Source organism: Pelecanus crispus, chromosome 2 (assembly GCF_030463565.1).
Source record: "Pelecanus crispus isolate bPelCri1 chromosome 2, bPelCri1.pri, whole genome shotgun sequence".
Lineage (NCBI taxonomy): Eukaryota > Metazoa > Chordata > Aves > Pelecaniformes > Pelecanidae > Pelecanus > Pelecanus crispus.
This window is the reverse complement of record NC_134644.1, coordinates 15736985-15757748: the sequence shown is the minus strand read 5'-3', so window position 1 is coordinate 15757748 and position 20764 is coordinate 15736985. Positions and strand designations below refer to the sequence as shown.

At 35.6% G+C, this 20764-nt stretch overlaps 1 protein-coding gene across 2 annotated transcripts in view; it reads right to left on the bottom strand.

Moving 5' to 3' along the window:
• Positions 1-20764, bottom strand: part of CUL2 (cullin 2) — a 49700-nt gene that overhangs the window by 4847 nt on the left and 24089 nt on the right. The window contains exons 7-21 of one of the 2 annotated variants that reach the window (XM_075728308.1): positions 19476-19562; positions 15963-16059; positions 15760-15870; positions 13716-13878; positions 12425-12549; positions 10709-10816; positions 8452-8511; positions 7930-8058; positions 7740-7826; positions 7080-7232; positions 6604-6681; positions 5454-5520; positions 4046-4248; positions 1400-1501; positions 547-663 (exon numbers count right to left, since the gene is read on the bottom strand). In XM_075728308.1, coding sequence (XP_075584423.1) covers positions 547-663; positions 1400-1501; positions 4046-4248; positions 5454-5520; positions 6604-6681; positions 7080-7232; positions 7740-7826; positions 7930-8058; positions 8452-8511; positions 10709-10816; positions 12425-12549; positions 13716-13878; positions 15760-15870; positions 15963-16059; positions 19476-19562 — 1687 coding nt within the window. The remainder of the gene's footprint in view (positions 1-546; positions 664-1399; positions 1502-4045; positions 4249-5453; positions 5521-6603; positions 6682-7079; positions 7233-7739; positions 7827-7929; positions 8059-8451; positions 8512-10708; positions 10817-12424; positions 12550-13715; positions 13879-15759; positions 15871-15962; positions 16060-19475; positions 19563-20764) is intronic. The other variant, XM_009485162.2, reaches the window with a different exon arrangement.

Genomic DNA, 20764 nt, shown 5'->3' with positions numbered 1-20764 from the left:
AGAAAAGAAATAGCACTTCCTTCTCGGCCAGTCTGTTATAGTTCACAGATCATTAATCTAGAATCTAAAAGATCTAGACAACTGTACCACTTAACAGAATAGGGAGGTTAAGAACTGCATGTCTACATACTCGGACAAATTTTAAAATTTAAGCCATGAATTAGAATAAAATCATGATTAGAGCTCAAAATTGGCTAGGTGCTTCTGTGGAAATTCCATACCTAGAATATCCATACTAAGGTTTTCAGCTGAACCTACACCTCTGGCAATGATTCTTATAGGATACGACATCTGTCGGCATAGAACCAGCCAACAGGAAAAAGCAAGCACAGAGGCACTTAATGCTTTAGTGCCAAGACACATTTACAAGATTGAGGGATCACAGCTAGTGCTCGAGTACTGCAGTTCAAAGTAGACTCCAATGAAATTCTCACTAATTTCACCAAAGTACTAGTTTTGACATGGGAGAGTTTTGTGGTCAGATGTTTCACTCAACTATCCTGAAGATTTTCATCAAATCATGTTTAAGAAGAGGATTTCTCTTACCTCCTGAATAAGAGCATTATGTCGCAACACTTTACGTGCTTTCATAATACGGACAATAGCAGCTTGAAGATACATTTTTCTGTCTTCATCTACAGCACTTCTGGTCTGCTCCATCTCCTGTGATACAGGAAGAACAGTAATGCTTAAAATATAGTAAGATGAATAAACATTTCATAAAAGTATCTTGAATCTATACTTTTTACTTTATTAGAAGTAGTCGATTAATACAAAAATCTAGGTGAAGTTCAATTCCAGGCACAGTACTTCAATAAATCAAGAATACCAGGTTTCATGAAAGTCAGCAGGAAAAGTAGAAGAGAGACATCCAAACCAGTGTTTTTGCTAGGGAAAAAGGCAGGCAGAATTTACTATAATGCATTGAGTTTGGAAACACGTATGTCTCTTGTACAAAAATCCTGTGTCTTAGGAGATACATAGGGAACATGGATTATCAACACCAGAGTTAATTCTAGTTGATGAAGGACACAAAACCATAGGAAAACAGATTTGTTCTGCTGTTCCTGAAGTAAGTTGCTTTTATAACCACCACCCATAAAAAAGTCTCATTAGGTAAGACAAGCTAAACATCAATCCCATTTGGTACAAGAGGAATAGTGCTTGTTTGTCTTTTTCTTCCTCTTTCTTATTCCCTACTCTATCTTCTCCTGCCTGTATTTTAGGTACAAAAAAATTTGCAGTGCTTAAGCTTTAAATATAAACAATTTTTTTACAGTGATGTAAATCTTACACAGGGACTCTTACATCTGCTTACACCAAACTTATACAATAAATTTGTTTTTAGAAAAATAAGCTTCCTAAGCTGTTCAAGCTACAAACAACAAAGAATACTTGCCTGTGGTGTGTCTTTCTGCATTGATGTAGTAATTTTAAATTTTGTTCGTTTACTGCTGAAGTTCATATTTAATGAAAACGTAGACTCTGTCTCTATATCTTCCTGCAATAAAGAATCTTTTTAAAAAATCAGAAATGGAATGAGAAAATGATAACAATTTACTTTGAAAAATAACAGTTAGGGGCTTGCATACATACAAACAATTTCAGTGGTTTGTAGTTGGAAATTCTAAAATGCCACTTGAACCAAGTCAATTTTTTAAGCTACGGTTTAACTAACCTAGAAATCAAGTCTATTTTAGAAAACGCTCTACAGAACTCTGACACACATGAATATTGTTAACAAGTCAATATGATTAAAGCAATTTCTGTTTTAATACTTTGTTGCAACTATCTTAGTTGCAAACACTCTCCATTTAAACTAATTTTCTCCCTTCAAAGAAAGTAGGATTTGCATTTATTTATGGCAGAACCTCGAGAGAGAGAGAGGGCTGTTGTTTTCACAACTATTACTAATGTTGCCTTCCAGAACTTAAGGAAAAACATCTAAGCATTTTGTTATTTTATATCAGAAACAGCTGACAAACTGCCACTTCTACAGTTCCACATCTATCTGTACGTTTCTAATTTTTTCCTCAGAATCTCAGTCCTTTTCCACACATGTAAAAGTCCATTTCTTCAATAAATGGTAACTATTCCCTGCAGTCCAAACACCTTTACATTCAACTAACAGGATGACCTGACTGATCTTCACAATTTCCAGGCAAAAGTCTGTACAAGTATTACCAATTTCCAGCAGAATAAAGTTACTGGGCTTCTTATACTTTGGAATCTTGCCAAACCATAGTTGCCTCAAGCGCAAATACTTTTGCAAACACAGTCAATATTTATCTAAATATATACTCAAAACAATATTAATTCTAATAACAATATTAATTCTAATTTTATATTCTGCAACAAATATTCTTTATTATAATATTTTATAATAACCAGGCATAGTATAGAAAATTTAACATGAAAGGGCAAATATCAACAGCCTTAAGAAATATAAGCTAACATTAAATTTTAGCACTACTGGTTGCCTATAAACCAAAATAAATTATGTGTTGTGCATTAACTCGAAAAGCATGATTCTAATGAACCAACAAAGATTTTGCCAAAAGTTTCTTTTTTTTTTTTCCCCCCCTCTCTTTCAAAAAAACCCAATCAAACAAAAGCGAACTACAACATTTAATACACTGCACTTTTCTGTGCTCAGACACAGGTAAAGAGAAGTTAGCATATTTAATTTCACTGCTTAAGCCACTAAAGTTCACTGTCGTATTGAATAAGTAAGCTGATAGACTGTCTGCAGATCAGCTTTCACATTGCTGGATGGAGTGCAAGGAAAACAGGAATTAGCAGAGATGTTTGAATATAATAGCCTGCAAGTTAAAGAACCAGAAAATGCGGTGGTAAACATTAAAAGGTAAAAGGGTTCAAAAGCTAACCATTCACTCTTCAATGACATGCTTAAAGAAACTGGCCAAACCTTACATGACAGATATAAGTAAATGTAAAACCTTTAAATAATGGGCAACTTTCTAAGATTATGAAAAATCTCACTGTTTTCTGTAATAGCTCCCAGTGTTATATTTCCCCCAGGGTTTCACAGACATCTTCCCAGCCACTGTTCCAACCTGAGCTCATTTCTAGATATTGGAAGCATGTCCTATGCTTCAGCCAAGCATCAGATCTTCCTTGTGATCTCACTTTCCATTTTCTAATATTTTCCTGGTTAAAAAAAAATAGCAGCTATCAGAGCAGCTTTGGATTTCTTCTCCTAAGTGAAGTGCACAGCTTATCTCAGTTTCTTCTGCCTGATACTGTCTGAATAACTTGGGCTTTCTGGGCTAGCTGGAAGCACATGCTGAAGGTATGCACAGGCACTTCGTAGTCTGTCTTAACAGACATCTGTGCCCTTCGCTGTATGGGAAAAAGGATAACTGGTTTCACGTAGGTCATACAGAAGTATGAGGAAGAGTCAGAAACAGAACCTGTATCAACCATTGCCTTAACCACAAACAAAGCTCAGATATTACTGGAATTCCATGAAACTCATGCAATGATAGTTTGGCAAATTGCAGCAAAAATCCTCTCACACAAGCCCCCCTTGCTCCCGTTCCTCCTCCCTCCTCCTCCTGTAATGTGTCAGCAAGGGGGAAGATGGTTGCTGTTACTTTCTGTCTCTTAATCCCACAAATTTTTGTTTTTCAGGATCTCTCTAAGAGTCTCTGGTTTACTACTCGGGCTCCTTCTCATGATTCAGTACAACTTTGAAAGTGGCGTATTCAAAGACTATTTCCCTCCAACAGCAGTGAGTCTAAAGCTATATGGCTGAAATGCAACAGAAACAATAAAGAGTCCTAGCATTATTACCTTCTCAGCATACCATGCTGTTATAGGCACACAGAGCAAACAAAGATAGTCTACTTCCTCCTGTTGCCTTCCTTATAAATACGGACTTATAATTGTTCACAAGGGTTAATAATACAGTTTAGGAAAAAAAAGCAAACAGTGGATTCTTCTGTCTTAAAAAAAAGCCCTCAAAAAGTAGTAGAATCACAAGACTGAAAACATGAAACTTTTTAATATCATTACTGCATACCTTGTCTGAGTCATGGTTGATCATTTTGACATCAAGTAAGGATTTGATGGTTTTTGTCAGTTCCTTCTCATTCATTTGTGTACTATCCTGAAGCTCCTTGTAACTGACAGTTTCACTGTTGTTGAAGGCAAGCAACACTGCCATTTGGTATGTTGTGACCATGGCTACATAAGGTTTGCACAAATAATTCATTTTTACTTCACCTGCAATGATACAAGTAGTATTTATAAACTGATGGAATGTGCTGAAAAGTCATCTGAAGCCTAACTACTAGAGCTCCTCATACATTTCCAGACATTCAATTCACACCTAAGTATGCATTTAGCACCTGGAATGGGAAGATGAAAACTGATGTTGTGAATCTACACATATAGAATGTGGTCTGCAACAAAAATAACTCTGAAAACTGGGTAGGGTTTTCAAGAAAAAAGGAAACCTACAGTGTTGAATTTGAATAATGCAATATAATTTATAGTAATAAAAAAAGGAAATTCCAAATAGCCTTAATGCATTGTAATGCATGAACTTCAATTAGTAATAGCTTACAGAGAATCACAGAATAGTGATTACAGGAAAGTTGTTCCAAGGAAAGATTTTTAAAAATAAAATAGAAGACTTATCCAGTAAAATTTTTGACAATATTCTTCTATGCTTTAAATTCCCCTGAAATGAAAAAAAAAAGAAAAGAAAAGAAAAGAAAAAAAAGCACTTAAGATATCTGCCTGAAAGCAGATTCAGATTTTCTGTGTGAAGGTGACTGTCAGTTAATGGCAACCGTCCATTATCAGAACTAAATTTTCATTAGATTATATTGTATGCTAGTCTGGTTTTCACCTCCATGTAACATGTTGTAGTGCTCAGTCATTAAAGCCCAATACTGAAAGCACTTAAAATATGATTGACTGATACTTACTAAACTACGCTACAATTTTATATATCTCTTCTAAAATGTTTTTTAACATATATTTCTATATAGTAGATATAAACAAAAGTAAATATACATATGTATGTATTTACTTAGATACTTATATATCTGAGTAAAATAGTATAACAGGCATTCTTAAAATTATTTAATATTCAGCTAAGGGACATCTGATACTACAGAAAAAATTCCAGTGTAATTTTTATTAACTCATCAGTTCTGCAGTGCTGTTTTGTAGTTAAGAATGTACAACTCTAATTTTACTTGGATTTAATAAATCACAGTAACATATGCAAATTTTCAAAACACAAATTTTGGAAATACTAAGCAGCAAATATTAAATTAGATTATAATGCCAAATAAGTCAGTTGACTTTATATGCAACATAATGTTCCAACTCCAAAGTCTGTTGCCATTTGAAAAGGACTTCTAAAAAGTAATTTTCAGTTGTATAGAGCTTAAGTTTAGCTAAGCACTTATTTTTACCTGTACAAAGATAATGTAACCAAGTAAGCTTCCTTCCACTAAAATGCTGACTGTAAAATAATTCAAACTGCAAAACAAAATGAACTTCAATTAGACACACATATAACTACTTACAATAGTTTATTATCACACTACCACCCCAGTGAAGAAATACTGGGTTTATGTTCACCATATTGGATGCAAACATTGCAGATCAATTCATGACAACATTTTCCTTTAGAAGATGGGTGATGGACTGAATATCAGTCATTTACTGAACTACTTAAGCATTTTAACATATCACTTGATGACTAAATTGAAAAGATTGTTGGCACATTCATATTCTCAAAGCATAAAATAGTGTAGTTAAACAGTGTTCCAAAGAAGTATCAACTCTACTGAATTTAAAAGAATTTCTAGGAGGTTTTCTAGCAATCAATCTTATTAGGTTTTATTACTCTGTTCCTTCCAATTCCATAGAAAAACAAGTGTATTCTTATTTTTTCACACTGGTGAAATCATTCTATATTCCATGGCTTTGATACCCTACTTAAAATCAAATCAGAAAATCCATTTATTGATCATGTTCTGTTTCCTCAGGGGATTATAAGTATAATTTAGAGCATTAATTCTAGCTAGGTGACAAATTAATAAGTTTGCTCCTTTGAACTGGCAAAACAGTGAAGTTAGGTAAGCAACCCAGGCTCTGAGCTACTTCTGATACGCAAGTCCGTAACAATTTGCCAACTGAGGCACGACTGACAATACTCCTATTTTAAACTCACAAAGAACAGCAAAATGTCATCAGTCACTTTCTGTGGATCCCATAGTATGGGCTGGAAACTATCATATTGCTAAAACCATGTGCCACTTAATACAGCAGAAATAAAAGCAGAATAGATAGTTCTTACTACATGAAAAAGCTCCTGCACCACAGAAACAGACATTTACCATTATAATTCAGATTAAAAAAATGCTTAAAAAAAATCTGTTACGTCCAATAATATCAAATATTTACTGCCTAAAATGTACTTTGCCATTAAATACACTTTAGCAAAGATCAACAAACAAAATGAAGCAGCTCAGGTTTTTCTCTGTTAGAGTGATCATCTTTTATTTGGAGTTATTTTACATTTTCCACATGTTTACAAGAAGCCTCCTACTAACCTACCATCTGTACACTTTTTTCCAGTTCCTGAGGAATTGCAAATGTAGAAGAAGGAGCCTGAGTTAGAGGCCATGCACCAGCCTAAAGGTATCAGGAAAAACAAAAACATTAACATTTTCATACTATATATATACACACATAAAAAAACCCACTATTAAACAGATCTATAGTGTATATTATGCCATAAGACATTCAATTTAGACCAGAAGTTTTACTGCTTATTTTTTACTACTCACTATGCATGCGCCACTGAGGTATTTATTTGAGACAAGAACACAAGGCATTTTACATCACTATTTTTTTGTGTGTTAGTGGGTTACTTTTAAAAAGGAAAACTAGGAAAATAAATTATTCCACAATGATCACAAGGTGTCAGGTTCCATATGAGAAGTATTCATAATTAGAAAAATTGTTCACTTGTTATCAAAACATAAAAATTAAGTACAAATAACTCAATAGTAATAAACATGCATTAGTACCTGTAGAACATATATTTGAAAACTAATCCCCAAATCTATAATTGTGTCCTGGTTTTTGATAAAGTTGTTGAATTTATTGTTGAGATCAGCACTAACACTCATGTCTGTATACATTCGATGGAGCTTGCTGGTAAATTCATAACCACAGGCTTGCTGTGAAGAAATATTGTAACAGGTTTCACAGTGAGAACAGTACTTATTATATAAACTATGCACATTCACTACTAAAATATGAAAATCTAGTCAGCAAAAGAGTTGGTATAATATTTACGGAGAACACCAATTACAACAGAAGACAAACATTATAAAAGAAAATTATCAGATTTATCTTAGCTTCACTTTCTATACATTGATTTATATGAACAATGTTATTGTATAAAATTGAAAGATAGAGCTGGTTTATGAAAGTCCTTGGTACTTTTATAATTTGAATAGGAATCATTTGAACACACTTAATAAAACTACCCAAAAATCTCAACTGCCTAAGTGATACTGGGCCATCTGTCTTTCACAGACTACCCAAGAAATAAGTTTTTCCTTTCAGCTATTGGAAACAGGTTCTACTGATCGCTAAGTTATCTCTGGCACCCTCTGCTGCTCCTTCTCAACATTACATACTCCTGTGTTTGTTTATTCTGCATTAGAAGAATATTACATTACCTTTAGTTTATTAATCATGGCTTCTTCAGAATCCATAGACATAGACAAACCATGAATTAATCTTTTTGCCAACATTCTGGCATAGAACTGCATAAAAAAAATCAGATATGAGGATTTTTAAAAGCATAACCGCATCCTTCAAGTATACTTTAAATGCAACATTTTAACATTTATGAATATCAAAAGTTACCTTTTGGAATACATCTTTGTCATCAATGTATTTGAAAACAGTAATGAAACTTGTAAGTTTGTCTTCTACTTCATTCTCTGTCATTCCTTTTGCTGATTTCTTCAACAAGTTGTCACAGTACTTGGCCAGCTCAAGTTAAAAAAAGAAAAAACAAACCCAAACCTACTTGTCAAGCTTGAGAACAAACATATGCCAAGGTATTCCAAACTTCTACACAAAAGTTAAAGCATGAAATAAGTCAGAGTTTATAGTCTCCTGTTCTATTACAAGGGCTGTATTCATTGGCAAATGATACATACTACATCCACAGAAAATACAAATTCTGTATCAAAAGTTACAACTGCACCAATTTTGCATGCCCACAAAATGTGTGTGCAGGTTAAGTCATTTATTACTCCTGAAACACACACCTAAGGCTGACTTAGTGTGAGAAATGGATATTCATGTGATGGACCCTATGCCAATCCATTTGACAGTTATAAAAAAGTATGATTATGTTCTACAATAATATATATCACTTACCAACTCAGGTGCTTTGCAGATTGACTTGGGCTCCCTATAGTTAACTACTGATGTCAAAGCCTACATAGGAACATAGAGCAAAGAGAAAAATGTAAATTACTTAAAACTTTTTATTTCACAAAATTTGAATAAATAAAAAAAACCGTTCAGGGCAAAGACCATCCGAGATCCTATGAAACTGAACTACACAAAAGGGGACCAAAAAAGAAGCAATGAATAAAAGGGTTTGAATTGCTGCTCTGTGAGAATTTGTGTGTTGAACATTTTTAAGTTGAGATTTAAGTAAAAGTGGAAAGAGTAGAGGAACAGAAGTTAATTGCAGATAGCAGGAGAAGAACTTATGTTCTGGTCAGAAACTGAAATGTAAAAGTATGAAAATTTTTTTATACAGCAATATGTATGGTCCAAAACTATGGATGGAAAGAAACTGAGGAATAACTGCAGATAAAGCAGATTTGAGCAGCAGCACATCAACAGTAGCCTACATCAACAGCATGTATCTTGAACTGAAAAAACATATGTGGGGGTGCTCACAACAGTAAGAAAGGAAAGATCTTTTGGTTGTTGGATTTTTTGATGGACTAAAGAGAAGAAAAAGATATTGTTGAAAGTGTAAATTTGAAGCAGTGCAGTACGAAAAATGTGGTAGCTGAAGAAAACCTGAATATGAGGAAAAAGAAAAGGAAGGAGATAATGACAGTTTAGAATTGGGAAATGTAAACAAAGATATCAGAATCATCAAGATCAGATTCTGAATTACATCACATTTAAATTAACATTTTAAACTAATACCAAACCAAAAATATTGCATGACCATAGTTCCAATTAATTATAGTTCCTTCTATGGAAGGAAAACATTATTTTTGTTATTATTATAAAGAAGAACTGACAAGCAACTCTGTTGTGCAATGCCTTGACATTCCAATATTTGATAATAGGTCCCTAGAATCCTCCTGAGAAAGGAATGCATGGCTTAACTTCAGAGTTTCATATTTCTCGTCAAGAGCACTCTTTTGCAACAATACTGGAGGCAACAATAGCAGTTTTGATAGCCACCATGAAAAACTGACAGCAGATTAAGATTTTAAATATTTATTGTAATAAAGAAGAATTGATGTATTTAGGAAAAAGTACATTGCCTATGTGCCAGCAAACATGGCTGTCAATCTCATATTACTCCACCTTCTGGTACATGGCATTAATTGCAATTGAGACAGAAACGTATTAGGATACTGAAATAAGCATTTGTTTTAAAATACTAAATAATTAATTTCTCAATATCACAAATACAGATGGGTAACTACTATTGATATTATTACTGGTATCTTCATCGCTGTGTCTTTCCAATTAACCTTGGCTGAAAATTATCAAAGCTTAGACTATGACCCTAACTACAAACTACAAGTCCTGTAAACACCACAAATGAGCAATGAAATGTATGCATGCATCCTATGACAGGAAATTATAGACAGGAAAGTAGTAAGTGCACTCTCTAGGAAAAAGATACAAGAATATATGGAAATGAGTGGGAAATTAACCAACTGATTAGATAAAATTTACTTCTTTTTTTGAGGAGGAACCACTCAATCCCTCAAGAGCCCAGGCACATTTTGCTGAATATAATTAACAATAATCATAACAACAACAACAACAATAATAATAATAATTTATAACCATTAGAACTGTTATCTTAAATACCTTCATGGCTATGCATTTAAAAGAAAAGAGCAGCAAGCCTCTTTCCCTAAACAGGCTTATTTAAGTTCAAGTACAGTTCTCTCCTGGAAGAAGTTAGTTATTGTGACAGTGGTTGAAGTAATGTAAGTTTCCAGATATTCTTTGCAGTCAACTTGAAAAATCTAAACAAAGCTTCTATGTAAGTAATACTATCAGCATTCAGAGTTTAAACATTATGGCAGCAAGCAAGTTTAATTCAAATGCCTGTAAGAGTTGCCAAACTTCCCAAAACCCACCATTTGTCGTCTTATTATCTGCACTTAAATTACATTAAGTGGGTCAGCTTCATTTCTGTGTTTTCAATTACGATGAAAAGAAAGGTCCTTCTTTCAGAAAACATTTAAAGTGGTTTCCTTTGTACTTATCTTTTCCCCTAACACTAGCTTGTCTTTTGTTCCATTGCATTGCTAAACTACTATCTTTGAACATGTGTTGATGCCCTGAAGAATTTTGGTGAGCCTGAAACAGGGTCCCGCATTGTGTTTTTCAATGGTTTTTTTACTTCAAAAGTAAAAGTTACCTTGTCAAGGGCACTCATAAAGTGTTGATCACCATTCAGAACTGTGTTGATGAGTTGAACAAATTTACTATGTACTTCCAAAACTGACTCCACAAACTGAGTTGGCATCTAAAAAAGGTAGATAAAACAGAAAGCAAGTTATTGAGAAAAGTAAGATTATCTACACACAAACTTATCTACATTAGCTGTACATTTTTTCCTAATTATTATTTTTGATAAGTTAAAATCATAGTGATTAAGTCCTTGAGAGGATTGATTCTGCATTGTTGTACTCTTACACTACTGAGCTTGAGCATGTTTTGTAAATAAAATGTCTACAGCTGCATTTACAGTCCTGCTATCAAACACAGATTTTAGTCTATACTGCTCTCATGCTCTAATCTTTTCCATCATACCCTGAAATCCTTTATTAGCCCTTTCAAAAATCATTAATGCTAACATGTAAATACAGCAAAATCAAGCCAAAAAGCTACTGAAATAAGTAAACTGCTGCTTCTCCTGCACACTGACTTCAGAGACAGAAAATCTGGATGAACCCTTTTAATTTTCCTATGTAGGACAGTTACGAATGAAATTTAGTGCACCACATGTCAGCATAACATTTTGTATAGAAGTGACTAATATGAATTAGAGGAGTCCCTACGCAGACAAGCTGGCAGGCAGCAATGCAAGAGTGTGCAATGCACTGGCTGCATCACATGGCTCCCCAAGTGCATTCTCAGGTCACACATTAAAAATGTTTTGATGAGAAATTACTTAAACCACACAGTGGGGCAAGCATTTCACACTTTGAGTTTATCTACATAAGGCTGTAAATTTTCATCATCCTCATGGCTCTGCATTCATTTCCCTGTGCAGACACTATTAGTTTGAAATAATAAGCTCAGAAAACTTACAAATAATTTGAAAGCAAACTACACTACCAAAGACTTCAGCCCATTTTCAGTATGCACACAGGAGTTACGGAAGAGTAAGCCGTCCTGTGCAGTCAACGGAAGAGTGAATTTACAACAGTTCCTATCTATGTATTATTATAGACAGAAACACTGGATGGCTAAAGTCACCATCCTAAAGTGAGCACAGATCTAGACAGCAAGATGTATACATGTACAGATATAATGCCGAATGACAGCTTGTTTGTTTCTCAACAGCAATGCTAGAGGAACAAAAATGAAATTGGGTAATTTAATTACACATGAACTGAAAAAAGTTTAACAAACTTTAGTAAAATAATTATGCTACAGTATTTTCAGAAATTACATGAAAATATGAGACTACAAAGCTATTAGTGAAAAATACCACACTGAAATCAGGACAGGATGTCAAGTCTTCACAAATAACATATAATTAAACTAAATGGAATCATTGGTTCCCAACACACCAGAACAGCAAATGTCACCGACTTAGAGTAATTCAGGGAAAAAAAATACATACACGGAACAAAAGGACCTACTTGCCATGACAGCATTAAACAAACAACAATGAGAAATATCTAGCTGTAGTTGTTTCTGGTTAGATCACAACAATCAACTCTCAGGATAGATATGTGTTGCACAGCTAAGCGTGCTGATCAGAAGTTACAATTTATCTGTAATGTTCCAAACCAATTTCATATAGACAGAATTAAAAAAACAGAATAGACTAAAAAGAAAAGGGTAAACACTTCATCAGGAATGTTAATCAAATAGGTAATTTCAGCCGCCTAAGAAAACTCACATTTTCCTGAGAAAGATTGCTGGTTGCTCTAAGGCCCTCATCATGGATATGGTTTTGTAGTTCCTGAATCATATGAGGTAAACCACTTGACACAGCACGAAGTAGAGTATACATATTTGCCATGTCTGTAACAGAGATACATTTTTATAGAATATGCTTAGAAACACTAAAAATCAACACTTAATATAGTATCATAATTTCACACAGAGCTTTTCAAAGACTGAAACAAGACCAACTGTTCTGAAAAAAAAAAAATTAACATACACTGGGTCACTGACAAAAGAAAAAAAGGAAAGAGTAGGGCTAGTATCGGTGTTTACTGAGTACTGCCATTGTGACTATCTCACTCTTCCAATACTGCTTATTTAGGAGAGACTCCAAGAGGAGAGGTGGGCTAGTATGGAAAACTACTGTCAGTTTGTTTTAATCCTTGTCCTCCCTAAATCTCCCTTAGCAGCAGCTGACTAAAATCAGTTTAAATATCTTCTTGACTTTTTGTTTTCCTCCAGTGGTGGCTTGAAATTTTTCTCAGGCTGTAAATAAGCAACTGCTATTTTTATGATTTTTTTTTTTTCTCCCCAAAAATGGATCCAAGCGCTGATCAATTTTGCAAAACTCTCTGGAAACTCAACACTATTATTAGATATGATTTGAGTTCGACTGCAAAAATAATTTGTTTCACATAATAGATATCATCTTCCATGCAAAAAGAAGCATTCTTTCAAGGGTAGGAGGCATGTAGTCATCAGGAAGCATAATTTTTTTAATCAGGCAGGGAATATAACTATAAGAGCATCTGCTTCTGTAAAAAGGATTTGGAAATAGAGATCACAAAAGATTCAGGACAATAAAAAGTGGCTATGAAAAGAAGCCAAAATATTTTATAATCCTGACCTGTCAAATGATGATGAAGAAATCTGTAAAGACAGAGCCATTGGTTTACAAATGAAAACACAAGCATAAAATATGATCAATTCTACAGGACACAGGACTTCAGTGTGTTTTTAAGCCGACTAAGACAAGGAAAGAGAAAGAGTATTGGCTGAGAGAAGGGTTGTTAACAGTAAAAAGAAGGGTTTGACTATATATTTGGAAGAATGATAATGAATTACATGGTAAAAGAAAAATGTCATTCAGGGTTTAATTGGGCTTTCTAGATAAGTAACATATATTAGTTGAAAATGCTTAAGTGCACAGAGGTCACTGAATAAAGATAGTAAATTGCAATGCTAAATGAATAAAACAAAACAAAAAAATAAAACACATGCTTTTTGTGACCATTGAGACTTACCACTTCTTTTCTCTTGTCTGATAATATTGTGACATTCTGCATGTAGAAACTGCAAGTGATCCGCTACCATTCTCTGTTGGCATTCATGAATCACTTTGCCATATGAGCTGGGATGCAAGTACTTCCGACACCGCATTTCTTCATCTTTTAATCTACCTAAAACCTACGGACAAGTTTTTAAACTAAGAGCTGATGATATACTAACAACCAATACAGAACCAAGAATATACAACAGTATATGTATGCAGAATGAGACACACAAATAAGTAACAAAGTTAAAAAAGAACTTGTTTGGGATGCTGAAAAATTAAATTTGCTCTTTTGAATCAGGCTATTACTAAGCTAATAGAATCTTCTACTCTGAGTACTGACTAGGCTCAGTCACTACTAGACGTCTGATAGCACTCAATAATTCTCTTCTCAAAATTTCTTCTTCAACTTTGTGACTAGTCTTCCCTAATTTCTCCTACCACACTTCTTATTCCTTCTGAGAAAGTTTTACCACAGTACCTAATTATGTAAGAATCACTTTTCTGTTCCAAAGCCATCTGCTTGTACCTAAACATCTGCTCAAAGGGTATACATCTGAGCTATTAATAAAAACTCTCTCTATAACTTCAATGAAGGAAATAGGTATTATCATAAAACAAGTCATGGACTTGAGCCAGCAATGTACACTTGCAGCCCAGAAAGCCAACCATGTCCTGGGCTGCGTCAAAAGCAGCGTGGCCAGCAGGTCGAGGGAGGGGATTCTGCCCCTCTGCTCTGCTCTGGTGAGACCCCACCTGCAGCACTGCGTCCAGCTCTGGGGCCCTCAGCACAAGAAGGACATGGACCTGCTGGAGCGGGTCCAGAGGAGGGCCACAAAAATGATCCGAGGGATGGAACACCTCTCCTGTGAAGAAAGGCTGAGAGAGTTGGGGTTGTTCAGCCTGGAGAAGAAAAGGCTCCAGGGAGACCTTATTGTGGCCTTTCAGTACTTAAAGGGGACAAAAGAAAGGTGGGGACAAACTTTTTAGCAGGGCCTGTTGCAATAGGACAAGGGGTAATGGTTTTAAACTAAAAGAGGGTAGATTTAGACTAGATTGAGGGAAAGAATTTTCTACAATGAGGGTGGTGAAACACTGGCACAGGTTGCCCAGATTGGTGGTAGATGCCCCATCCCTGGCAACACTCAAGGTCAGGTTGGACGGGGCTCTGAGCACCCTGATCTGGTTGAAGATGTCCCTGCTCACTGCAGGGGGGTTGGGCTAGATGACCTCTAAAGGTCCCTTCCAACCCAAAGCATTCTGTGATTCTAAGTCATATGAATACTGACACAGAAGTACTTATATCCAGCAAGGGAGCCTAGGGAGAGTAGTGCAGCTGAAGACTGGTAATGATAGACAAAATGAATCTGCATTTCTTTTGGTTTAATTGAAGTCTTAGCCTATTCCTGAATTTCACCTCAGGTATGCAACCATTAACTTATGCTCCTTATGGTTAAAAGCAATCTCACAACCTTCTCCTCAACTCTTCTATCTTGTTAGTGTGGACAGTATGGCACCAAGGACTGACTCCTAGTCTTGTATTAATCTTTGATTTCCCAAGCAAGGTATAAGAATTACAAGTAATCTACCCACAACCTGACTTCATACACCACAAGCAAAACTAAAGAAAGTCCACCTCAGAGTATGTAATTTTTAATAATGCTCTGTAACAATTCTACCATATAGTCTTCTCTAACCATTATATTGCTAAAACTCTCATCTTATGCTACTACAAATAGAAGGAAAATAAGGAAGTGAGGAAGTTGGGGGGGGTTGGTTTTTTTTTTTTTAAACTTTTCATGCAATTGACTTATCATTTTGAAGCTGACAGTCCATCCATAGGCAAGGTTTGTAGTTTATATTCAGATTAACCATGCCATCAAAATGCATAGTTTAAACTGCAGGAAAGCATCCAACAAAGAACAACTACAGGAACTGTACAGGAAAACATGTATCATCAGTAAATTGATAATATTAGATTTTAGTTATTGCATGTGTATGGAAGAATCTCTTACCTTCTCCATGTATTGTGAGCAATTTGACTCTTGCAATAAATTTGAAGCTTCCTGTTTATAATACTCCCCTGTTTCATTCAGAAAAGGACACTCAAAAATTTCCTGATAAAACTGAAAGGGAGAATTTTTTTTTAAAGGACAAATAGTGCATATACTAGATTAACATTCAAAATTAAAAACATAAATCAGAAATGTGTATCTACCTTTAGGGGGAATTTTTTCTTATACTGTTCAACATGAACAAAGGAGTTAATAACCCCATGGATTACTTTCTGGTTTGGGTCTTCTCCACAGCGATCACTGAAATAGGCAAAGCAAACATTCATGAGAACATAGGTATCTAGTGTAACTCATCTGATAGCCGAATGAAATAAAATTGGATGAAAACATTTTCCAGTAAATTCCTCTGCTTAAATTGGCAAAATTGAAGAAGATTAATCTTAAAATAACAAATGCATTCTTCTTCCTCTCCTATACATTTAAATTATTGATACAGCAACTCATAAACTATTCAAAAGCATTTGCAGGTCGTGAAATTTCCAAGTGTTTACTAAGGATATAAGTGTTCCAAATTACATAGTCTAAGCAAGTACTTCAAAAGTTACAATAAGTTCCATGTTCTATCTGTAGCCTTTATTAAATAGACTACCTTCACACTCCTGCCCCTGCCAAAAAAAACCCCACTTTTGCCAACATCACACCAAGAGGCATGTTATTTTCTTTTCTGAATATCTACTCTTCAACACGTAGATGTCAAGTGGAACAAATAATGTACTTGGCACATCGTCACAATTTTTAATCATTCATTGGAAAAGGAAAACCATATGTTTTCCAGTCAAGTTCTTAGCTTCAAATGAGCAAGTTCAAGTGAAGTAAATATTATCTTTTGCCCCATTCAGTTGAGAACAAAAGTAATTAAAACAAGTGTTTTCCATGCTAAAAACATTAGTGTTCACTCCTTTGCAAAGATTGGAAATAACAGACCCACACTCGGAGCAGCAGAGACTTTCTCAAAACATGAACTGTTCTAAAAAAGACCACTTTTCACATATGCTTTACAAAAAAGTAAAAAATATTCCTAAACTCCTACGGTGTTAAATAGGACTAAAATATGATTTATAAAAGTAAATTTACACTTAAACATCAGCAGTTGTAACTTCAAAGGTTTTCCTTTTTTAAATACATATGTACACATATATACATGTATAAAGAATAAGAACTTTTACTTTACCCAGACTACACTAAAAAGACAAAATGAGTTCTCTGTTAGAAACCTATGTTGGTATAGAAGAGTCATTTACAAGAGTGATTTTAAAAAAAATCAGGAGGGGGAAAAAAAAAAAAGTAAAGCCAGCAAAAATACTTCAAATCCAAACATTACCATATACCCATCTAGGCTAGGGTGGAACATGAGAGAAATAATTTTGCTAATTTCATTCATTTTGTTTGGGAATTGATAAAAACTCCAGAGGATGCCCATGAGCTGGGGAGGTTTAGCAGGAGAGCCACTCCAGCAGTCATCCTATTACATACACCAGACCATACTCCTATGTTCGCAACACTGTTAATTACATGTAGTGCTTTTAAATACTACTGTGTCCTAAGATTTGAAAACCTAAGCTCATGATGGGTGGAAAGAACTAGCTCTCTAACAGATTACGAGCAGTCACTGTATGGTTTATACAGCTTGGTCGCCCATTACAAATGAGCTGACCTAATAGATAACTGCTCCAGCAGTGATGGTCTGTTTTTTTCCCCCTGGGGGACAGCGAGGTTTCCTCTGGTTCTGATAGCTGAACCAATGGAATAAATTTGGGTTTAGGGTTAGAATGCAATCACACCCTGCATTCTTGCCCATGTCTCTCTGCTAGGTCTGGTTACGATGGCAGAGGCAGCAGCACATCACTGAAGGGAAGAGGTGTAACACCAGACCGGGTCCTGGACCCAGCTCCATCCTGGAGGGGCCCAGAAGCACACTAAGCTGCAGGACACACGCAGCCTGTGCGCACAGCACAACATCATGGAGTGAAGGAAACTGCATAACCAAAAGTTAACCATGTTACAAAGCAGGACTGTGTCAAGAGACAGCCCAGTCCGCCTCTAGCACGTGGGGTTCTGGACCTGGAAAAATACTGGTGACACAAGCACAAGAAGCATTGCTGTAATAACAGACGAAGACCCGGCTCCCCTCTGTCGGTTCACAGGCCACTTCACAGACCTTAGCCCACACAGATGCTGGAGGAGAGGGGGAAGCAAAGGTCAGGCCCAGGGGATTTGAAGGTCAGCGTATCATTAGGAAAAAGCTGTATAAGTACAGGAGGCAGATGCTCCATGGAAGAGCTGCAAGGGAGGAGACAGGCTTTCGAAGCAGAGGCCAGATGGCATGAAGGCGATAGACGAAAAGGAACACAACATGGAACCGGCCTTGCCTGCCTTTTGGGTAGCTGGTGGTACACAACAAAGAGAAAGAGTTTAAATCCACCTCTGAATATGGAGGTAGTGAGGATGCGGTTACCCATCAAATGACAAGTTTGGAACAACTGCCAGGATCATGTAAGTTTTTTTTTTTTTTTAAACAGATGTCCACACTCCCCATTCCCCCCCCCCCACTTGCAGAATTTTTAGTATCTTAACATAGGCTTCCTCAGTGGGTGAGTATTATACATTCACAGCAAAGCTGTCATGAAATTTATTGACAGAACTGTGTTATGAACTTCATCACAAACCCATCTGAAAAGCTACACTATTTCCAAGATAAATAGCATATGTCACAAAACTATCATTCTTTCCACTTTGGCAGCATCTTTACGTTTTTATTTACACCAATGGCACTCTGCTCCCAAGAATTTGTAACACAAATGGCTAGTTTCAACAAAATTTGACAGAAGTTTCAAGGATGATTTTCATGAAAGTTGTAGTAGTAAGAGCATCCGCCAAGCTAAAATGAGAGAAATTGGTGACCCCACCAAGGTGGAAGTCTATTAAGTGTATATTTTCCTTCCTGGCAGTAGTCAGCAAGCTATATGGACGCATACAGCTACAGAGCAGCTGCTGCACAGTTTGACGCGGGGATGTCACAGGACATCTTTGGAGGGTAGGAAGGAATGATGATCTTTGGTGGGGCATCTGGACAAGAAGATAAAGTGCTAGGAACACAAGTTCCACTAATCTGAATGCCAATGAGTTTTTTTTTCCAAAAGAAATGGAGAAAACTACAAAACACAAGTTCAAGGACATTGTGCTGTTTTATATTAACTCCATCTTGTTCCTATCTTAAGACTAAAGCTAACAGTAGAAGTTTGAAATGTATTGTACAGTGTACTACTATAGCCCCACAGAACATATTTAAAGTTTAAGGTGCAATAATACTGTATTCATTAAAAGAAGATTCTGTCATTCAAAAGAAATGCTCTGCTGTGTCAGACCAATGGACTATTGAGACGGATTAACTACAGAATTCACTGTGAACTAGAAAAGCCTGTTTCGAACACTTTTAAAAAAGTTAACAACTTCCAATAGCTTTCCTTTCAAATAAATGGTATAAATAATGTATCAGCTTAGACAGGAATAGGTTCAGTTAGTTAGAAAGCGTTAGTTATCGTTAGTAGAGAAGCCTCTCTTGGTTAGTCTGTACTAATCACACTTTCATTTGAGATAGCACCTGAATAATTTCCAAATTATTTCTGTTTAAGAATTTCATAGATGAATTTTCTCACAATTCGAGATCTTGTCGGCTTCCTGTTGTGTTGAAACAAAAATGCGTAAGTTGATATTCAGCTTTCCTTGTAGGAGGAGTGCTTGGGCTAGAGGGAGGGGGAAGAAAGTGTGTTATATTCAGAACTCTATATTAAGAGGAGTGCAGTCAGACAAGACAGGCTTAAGTGATTTAACAATTCTCTGCTGTTCAAGGGGGCTAATCCTGCTCCCTTTTGCTCAGTTACAGGCCTCTATCTATCTTGCATTGCTTTGACACTCACCTAATTCTTTGCTGACCTGACTCATCATGCCAATCTGGAGAAATATTAGCCAAGATTGTTTTCTGCCATATTAGCATTTGAGCTGGTTCACTAAGGGACTAGATGAGCACCAAATTCGGCACAAGAAAGGCAGTAGAGCACAGCCTGCTCCACTTTGTCATCAGCAAACTCAGATCAGTTTAGCCATCTTGTTCAGCTGAACCACAAGTCACTACCTGTATTTCTTTGTTTTCATATGCCGAAAAAGTTTATTGTTAATTTTAATGTCTAATGTATTGCACAAGTTTATAGCTTCTAAAAAGCAGACATGCTCAAGATTTTAGTCAGAAGTCTTTTTAAGATTCTAGTTAAATACACTGATAAAATAAAACGTGAAAGCAAAATTTGTGGCTCTGTTCCCCCTACCTTTTCCAGCACAGTAATAAACATACTTCTATATACAACCAGTTGACTACAATGTTGGTTATCAACTCCACATATCGTTGTACATGATGCAAAATCTTCTGGTTATAGGAAGTTCTACTGTCCCATCTATTGAAGTTTTAATTTTTTTGTAAAACATTTTAATAAATTGAACCATACATACACTTAAGTAGGCATCTAATGGAGAGGTTTCTAAGTCTATATATGTATTAGTAATTGTATTAAATTTTTTAGGTAATAATCTTCCCATGTATATTCTTGCACCTCCGATAGATGTAACTTACTGATATCCATTTCTTCAAAGACATTGTTTCATTTCTGAATTGCTAAACTCAACACTAAAAGACATTTAACAGACATTTGCAGCAAAGTCTTTAAAATTGCCTCTTACAAACTGTATTGACCAGTGGAATTGTAGCAAAGAATAACAACAAGTCTATAGTTACATGCAAAGGTCATCCTCAGAACACCCATGGCAAGCCCTACATTTCAAGATACCAGGAAGAACAGCTGTAAGTTCTCTCTTCTATAGTTTATTACATGATATGCAGATCACAAAGTGGCTAGAACAAACTTAATACAAGTTGTTAGACGTGTATTTTGAG